We start from the raw sequence: 7,804 nt of genomic DNA on the forward strand, positions 1-7,804 counted from the left end.
CTGTTATATACTTGGTTGTGTGAAGTCCATGCGGACAATGCAGCCGTTGTTAAAGGTAACTGCAATATAACATTGTCTTATTGAACAGCAGTTACGCTTTACAATGGATGATAAGGATGAGGAAAAGTTCCAGGTCTGCCCCCCCCTCCCCAAGGCAACTTTAGCTGTGCCTCCAACTGTACACCTATGCTTCTGCAATAGCATGTTTGTATAAAGAGGTAAAGCCAGAAACGTGACCTGCGCTTCTCCAGCTACCAGCCCAGCGAGAATGTAGGTTATGGCAGAAGGAAGGAGTGATCAGATCTGGGTTACTGCTAGAAACTGGTGCACAAACATCTGATGAAAAGCTGACTTTCTGAATCAACAAAATGGAAGACTCGGAAGGAAAACTGAGCTGACAATAGCCTTCTGTAGTCGAACATAAAAGCTTAAAAGAGTTAATCTCAACAAAGAAAAATCACTTATAAGGATTGCCACCCAGAGGGTTGTCATATGACTGCTACTTTCTCCTAGGCAGTATGCCATAGGCCCCTCATCTCAAGGGTCTTGAATGGTCCATGTGTGACCTGGATAACACACGGGAATGACTCAGCTGCAAAGGAGCTGTGACCCCACTGGATCCATACCAGGTAGTGCCTATGGCATGGAGAACAGCTTTTAAAGGAATACAGGAATACATAACTTAAAAAGGTGTAGAACAGCTTGCCAACACATACATTGTTATGTAGGTCCTCTGAATTAGATCATCCCTTGGTGTATGAGCATTTAATATTCATAAAATATTAAAGTTTTTTTTTCCTTTCTTTTCTTTCTTTCTTTCTTTCTTTCTTTCTTTCTTTCTTTCTTTCTTTCTTTCTTTCTCTTTCTCTTTCTTTCCTTCCTTCCTTCCTTCCTTCCTTCCTTCCTTCCTTCCTTCCTTCCTTCCTTCCTTCCTTTTTTCTTTCTTTTCTTTCTTTTCTTTCTCTCTCTCTCTTTCTTTCTCTCTTTTATCAGTGAATTATTCCTGTGATTCAAGGAAAAGGGATGGTTGCATAGAAGTCGCTGAACTCCATTTTCTATCCAAGAAAGTGATTGCCACACAACCCTCTCTGTAAGAAGGTGGCTGCCTAATCCACCATGCTGGATATTCGTTCCTGATATCTGCTGTCCCTACTCAAGTGTATAAAACGAGGTGCAGAGGAAGGCACTGCGCTGAAACACTCTAAGTAGGCACAGTAAGTGAGTGAGGCTTTCAGATGGCCTCGGGGCTGGCCTAACTTTATTCCTGTTGAAGTCAGTGATAAAACTCCCATAAACTGAGACTTTCTGAAAATCCCACCCTTGGGGCATTGAAGTACTTAAAGGAAGAGACTGGAAATCGTGCAGGTTTTAGATTCAATTTTGATCAGTTTTTATACTTACTGCAGTGGTCCCAGTCATAGAACAGTGGTAACAACGGGTTCCTCTGTCCTTCCATTTGCTTGCACACATCTGGTAAGCCAAATGTATAGGAACAATTAAGCCGTGGTTTTAATTCTGCCTCTAAATGGCACTATAATGTGCACACAAATGCTACGTGGAGGTATGGAGAACCAGTACAGTAACTTGCGCGATTAATGCTGTATGACTGAAACACCAGTGGATTTTGAAGAGGAAAGGTAATCCTGCAGTAAAGGGCCGGGGCTGGCACTCAGGAGATCTGCTTTTATTTCTCAGTTCTGACACGGGCTTCCTGTATGACCTCAGCAGAGTCATGTAATTGCTCAGTGCCTCAGTCCATCATCTCTTTAATAGGGTTACTACTTATTTCCTTTCTCCCGCCCTGGCCTGCCTTACTTAGGCTGCAATTCTGTCTGGGAGTGGAGCATTTCTGACCACGTGCAGGGCCTTCACCTAGTACAATGAGCCCTAATGGCAATGCCTGTACAGTAATGCAATGCCAATTAAATAAATAAATGAAGATGATAATATCATTTAGGACTAGATTTTCAGCTTGTAATCCAGCCCAAGGTCAGAGCGCTGCAATTCCCCAGAACCTCGGGACCTGAGGAAACGCTCCGCGGGGAGGTTTCTGCACTGGCCACACACAGCCCCGAGCACCGGCAGGTTTTGGGAAGGGCTTCGGTGTCAGTCACAGCTTGGCAGCTGGCCTGCTCTGGCCTTGCTGTCACGAGCAGGGCCTCCTCATGGACGAGGTCTTTGACCAAGCACCTTTCCGTCACACACCCTCTTGGTTCGTGACTCTTCAGTGCTATCGCGGTCCTCCTCCCTTAGCAGCTGCTAAATAACGCACACAACGCCAGCATCCCGGCCGCACGGTAGCTGGTGGTGTCCTTCTGAGAGACTGAGCTGCCTCGCATTCCCAAAAGGGGCCGTGTCGCAACGAAAGCCACAGCAGGGCACGCAATGTTGTGACCCAAAATGGAGTTGCAGTGAAAATTATTTCCATGACCCGAACCTGCATTTATTCTGATTAATTCAGTGTCTCCTGCTATATTTAGACAACTGAGGATTAATTGTATGCATGCTGAAACGCTGTCCCTGGTAATAAAATCACGCTGAACTACTCCTAACAAGTGCCACTTGAATTCCAAACCTAACTGGAGCCTGAGGGCTGTTGCCCTTACTTAGCAGGACGTGTAAGGCATCCAGGATCAGGGCCTTACTGCTTTCTGATCGAACCGAACGGTTTTCAAACCTCATCGCTCATCTGTGATGCCAGATAAATCAGGAATAATTTGTCTAGAAAATAGTAGTTCTACCGAGAAACGCTTCAGAAGCACACGTACTTTTTGTCTGGTGCCCGAGTCGACCCTGTTTTTGCCCTGAATCTAGTCCATGATGAGGCTGACCCAAGACCAGGCAAGAACTGATACGTACACGTCGCTATGTACTGTATTTATAACTACATCCGTATTAATAGCTCTATATTCTTCGGCTTTGTGGGTCAGCCCTTTTCCCAACCCGTAATTAGCTGCGTCGTCAAGCGAGCTGCTTCGGCGGGCTTTCTGTAACAGCGTGTGCTCAGGGCAGCGGGACTGCGCTCACGTGGGCGCGCGTCTGGGTGCGCTCCCTTATCACCCACGGGCTGAACAGAAGTTGTGAAAAGCGGCAGGATAAATCGGACTCCAGAAATAAAGCTTGCCACTGTAACTCGTACACAAATTTATGTCCAGTGAGAACAATTTGGAGGGGAAGCAGCGCAGCTGCGACAGCCAGAGCTGGCTTTAAGGTGAAGTGAGGTGCTGAAGATGGGTTGAACATGACAAGAAAACCCAAGGTATGGATTTGCGTCAATTAAAAAAACACACGAAGTGAGGAATGAGGGGTTCCTCAAAGCATTACGGCGCGCTTCGCACACCTTAGCACCTCCCACAGCCCACCGACCCAGCACCCAGCCTCTCGGGCCGGCCTCCAAATCCCCCCAAACTCCCCCCACATTCCCTCAGGGACTAGAGGAGCAGCTGGGGGGACAGCACCGGCCGTCCAAGCGGCCGCCCCGACCCCACCCCGTCCCACCCCATCCCCGTCCCCGGTCCCCCCGCGTCCCGCCCCGTCGGGGCGGCCCCTGCGCGACACCGCCCGTGGGCGGGCCACGCCGCGCCGTGCGGTTAGGTTGCGGCTCCCTGCGTGCGCCTATAACTTTGTGTTGCTGCCCGCGGTTGTTAGGAGGAGGGATGTGCAAGGAGCCGGCGGCCAGCCGGGTGACAGCCTGCTGCTGCCGCTGCCGCCGCTCGGGAGGGCTGCGGCAGCCCGGTTGCGCGCCGCCGGATCGCTCGGCTCTCGCCGCCCGCTCGCAGAGGCTCCGCCGCTTTCGCCTCCTTCGCCTTTAAAGGGAAGGCTCCGAGGAGCCCAAGGCGCAGGAGCAGGAGGAGCAGGAACCGTGCGGCAGCGCTGCTTTTGCCTCCCCGGCAATTGGGATCGCTGCTGCTGCTGGCGCGGAGGTGGCCGCGGACACCCCCCCCCCCCCCGCCGCCTGCATCCCCTCCCGGTGCGGCTCTCTCCCGCTGCCTCCTGTGCCCGGGCTTGGGAAATGACTTGAGCGAAGGGGGGAAAACTGTCAAGATGGCAGCAGCAGGAGCAAGGAGGTTATGAATGTGGTGTTGATGCTGGAACAAAACCCATTCTCTTTGGCAGCCCTAGGGAGGGCTTAAAGCTTCTGGACCTGTTGGAAGACCGGTGATTTGATTTGCTCCTCTTGTGGTCGCCGTCACCCTGCGAGAAGAAGGATTTTATTTTTGATCTGATTTTTTCCTGAAACCGACCGGCCCCGGGGTGGCCTTCGCCCGCCCGCCGCGAGATTTTGGGGGGTCTCGGGGGGCACTGCGAAGTGACGGGCTCACGCTAGCATGCACCTGGACGGCCGCAAAGACTTGGGCTCCCTTTAGGGCGCTCCGAAGAAGGGAAAAAAAAAAAAAAAGTCTCGGCCGTACCCCGAAGGACCGGAGGCTCCGGGACCGGGGGGTCCTCTCTCTCCCGGCTGAGCGCCGCGTGCCCCCGCATGGAGTGAAACAACCCGAGGCAGCGCGGCGGACCCCCTGGCCGCTCTCCGTCCGATTTGTTTTCCTCGCTTCCTCCTTCTTCTTCTTTTCGCCCTCCCCCCCGGCTCCCCCTTCTCCTCCTCCTCCTCCTCCCCTCCTCCGTGCGCATCGCCCGCGGGGAGCGGGGCTCGGGCGGCTCGGGGAGCGGCATGCCCGCCCGCTAGGCTCCCGTCGGCACCGAGGAGGCGGCGGCGGCGGCGGAGGAGGAGGAGGAGGAGCGGGGTCGGCGGCCGCCCGCCCCGTCGCCGCCGCAGCCGGCCCGGGGGGAGGCCAAGATGGCAGAGGCGTCGCCCCCCGCCCCGCTCTCGCCGCTGGCCGTGGAGCTGGACCCCGAGTTCGAGCCGCAGAGCCGCCCCCGCTCCTGCACCTGGCCCCTGCAGAGGCCCGAGCTGCAGGCCAGCCCCGCCAAGCCCCCGGGCGAGCCGCCCGCCGACGCCGCCTCCATGATCCCCGAGGAGGAGGACGACGACGACGAGGGGGGCGGCTCGGCCATGGCCGTCGGCGGCGCGGCCCCGGCGGGCGGCGAAGCGGCGGCGGCGGCCGCCGTCCCGGAGGAGGCGGCTCGGCTCCTGGCCCCGCTGCCCGGGGGCGGCCCGGAGGGGCCGAGCCTGTCGCCGGGGGGAGCGGGAGGAGCGGCGGCGGCTGCGGGCGGCGGGGGGCTCGGCGGCGGCGGCGGCGGCCCCGCGGCGGCGCCGAGGAAGTGCTCGTCGCGGCGCAACGCGTGGGGCAACCTCTCGTACGCCGACCTCATCACCCGCGCCATCGAGAGCTCCCCGGAGAAGCGGCTCACCCTGTCGCAGATCTACGACTGGATGGTCCGCTGCGTGCCCTACTTCAAGGACAAGGGCGACAGCAACAGCTCGGCCGGCTGGAAGGTGAGGAGGGGGTCGGGGGGGCGGCGGTGGTGGTGTGGTGTGGGGGGGGACACACACACGGGGAGCGCCGCCCCGTCGCCTGCCACGGGCGGGCTGCGGCAGCCTGCCCGAGGTTTCGCTTAAAATAGGGTTGGGGGGGGATAGAAGTGGGGCGTGGGGGTCTTGGGGCGCTTTGCTGTTGCCCTGTGCAGGTGGTGGAGCGAGGGGAGATGCTGGAGCGGAGCAGGCTGGTCTGGTGCAGGTGGGGACGAGCAGGGAGGGAAAAGGATAAAAAGTGCCCCAAAAAGTCTAAAAAAAAAGCTTTAAAAAAGGCTAAAGAAATTGTTCTCAAAGGCTTTTTGTTTTGAAGTTACACGCACCTTATAGCTCGTGATTGAAATGAGCAGAGTTGCTTTTACGCAGCACCAGCCCTTGTCTCTAAGCTGAGATCCAGAACAGCTCCTGTTTTCTTCAAGGGAAAAAAAAAAAAAACAGCACCACAACAAACCCGGCGATCTGCCACACGTGCCCCACAGGCAGCAGAGGGAAACCCGGGGCTTGGCGTTCCTTTGGGACGTTGGCCGACCCGTGGAGTTGGTGGCCGTGCGGCCACCCGCGCGTTGGGTTGGCGTCTCCTGCGCTGACGGTGTCGGCGAGGGCACCCTCGCCCGACCAGCTGCTGCTCTCCGGGCTCTTCCTCCCGGCGTGGTGGCGGTCAGCACCCCGGATCGCTGCCGTTTCAACAAGCAAGCCGAAAAGAAGCCGATCGAGCCCGGGTCTGTGGGTTGTTTACCCAGCGCACGCGGCGTGCAGCTGGGGCTTCACTCTCCTGCGCGCAGCCCGAGGCCTAGCAGCGGCTGGTGCGGCGTGCGAGGCACGCTGCGAGCGCGTCCCGGACCTGCTCCTTCCTTCCCCGCTCCCTGGGGCCGTCCCTCGGCGTCCCCGGTGCCGAAACGTCAGGTACACGCAGCCAGGAGGGTGCTGCTGGACGCGGCGCCTGGCTGGGGAGGGAGATCCCGGTGGGATCAACCCGAGGGATGATGTTCGTGGCATCCGACAGGGAGATTTGGGGGGGTGATCAAAGGCAAATTTGTGGGGAAGTTTGTTGGTTTTACAGGGAAATCAGCTTGACCCTTTGGATCTCTCAGTCTTTGGAGCAGGGGATAACTTCTGTGCGGCGAATCGGTCAGAGGTATTGCAGGGATGAAACGTGTCCGGCTGTTGTCATGCTAGCAGCTCTGTCTCGCGTCTCGGTTTCTGAATAGGACCTGCTGTCAGGAACTGAATTTTGCAGCTGTACGGTTTTTACCTTCCAAACGGAGCCCTGTAGAGGAAGCATTCTGCTGGTGTACTCGTCGCAGGCTTGGGAAAATACGAGCCCAAAGTTTACATCGGTGGCACAGCTGATTCGAGGCACGGCTCTGAAAAGACAGGGATCGGTTTCGCAGCTTTTGCTGCCGTACTAGGTGTTGGGCTTTGAAGTGACTTTACGAATGCAACACGGAGCGTGACAAAGGGTTAAATCTCAGCACGGCAGCCCTAGCCTTCCTGAGTATGGCATCATGTGCAGAGAGAGGCAGGGGCTTTAGCTGTCAGCTGCTGTGACAAATCCCGCTTTTTTATCTGGAACTTTGAATTTTCAGTAAACTCTGGATACCTGCCTTGAAAGGTGGCTCACCAGGTGATCGGGCTGGTACCGTTTCGGCTGAATAGGGTGGCAAAACTCCCACTCGCTTCAGCAGAAGCAGGATCCGGGCCATAACGCCAAGTGCTTTACATTGATTAGTATGCTTAATACAGTCACAATTTTTTTTTCTGACGATTTATACTGTTAATTTGATATTGATTCCTTTTCTGAGCAGCATTAACTGGTACTTGGAGCTAATTAAAATGTTAAAAACTTGGATCCCTTGAGATTTCTCTGATATAATTTAGTTCAGAAGTTCCTCGCAAGCCTCTAAGATGACCTTTTGCAGAATATGCAGGCACGTTGGTGGCAGAAAATTCTTCCTCTTTTAATGACTGTGAGCTGCCTTTGAAAGTTAGGGTAAGACGTTGGGTCGCGTTCAGGGAGCGTGCGTTTGTGTGTGGGTGGTAGGGGCGTACTGAAAGGAGCAAAGGAGAGGTCAGGAGCTAATCATTTGCTAGGCTTCCAGAGCTGCAAAATGCAGTTCCTAGCGGGGCTAGAGTTTCTTTCAATCCATGCGTGTACATTCAGGAGAGAAATGCTTCAGTCGCCTGGAAAGTAAATGAGTTTCTGCAGAGGCAACACTCTTAAATAGAGACTCCATCTTAGTCTCCCGATGCTAAAACACATTATATGTTATTATCATCTCTGTTTCCCTCACAGGTAATGAATACAACTCTTCAGGAACTAATGTCAGCTTTTCACATCAGACTTTTTTCAGATTGCTAGTTACCCTGAGATTT

The 7,804-nt window shown here is 55.1% G+C and overlaps 1 protein-coding gene across 1 annotated transcript in view; it reads left to right on the plus strand.

Annotated features, from left to right (window-relative positions):
• The first annotated feature begins 3,571 nt into the window (after positions 1 to 3,571).
• FOXO3 (forkhead box O3) overlaps positions 3,572 to 7,804 on the plus strand; it is a 91,362-nt gene continuing 87,129 nt past the window's right edge. The window contains exon 1 of the mRNA XM_083831875.1: positions 3,572 to 5,395. Coding sequence (XP_083688001.1) covers positions 4,796 to 5,395 — 600 coding nt within the window. The 5' untranslated portion in view covers positions 3,572 to 4,795. The remainder of the gene's footprint in view (positions 5,396 to 7,804) is intronic.

Source organism: Anser anser (genome assembly GCF_964211835.1).
Source record: "Anser anser genome assembly, chromosome: 3".
NCBI classification, from domain to species: Eukaryota; Metazoa; Chordata; class Aves; order Anseriformes; family Anatidae; genus Anser; species Anser anser.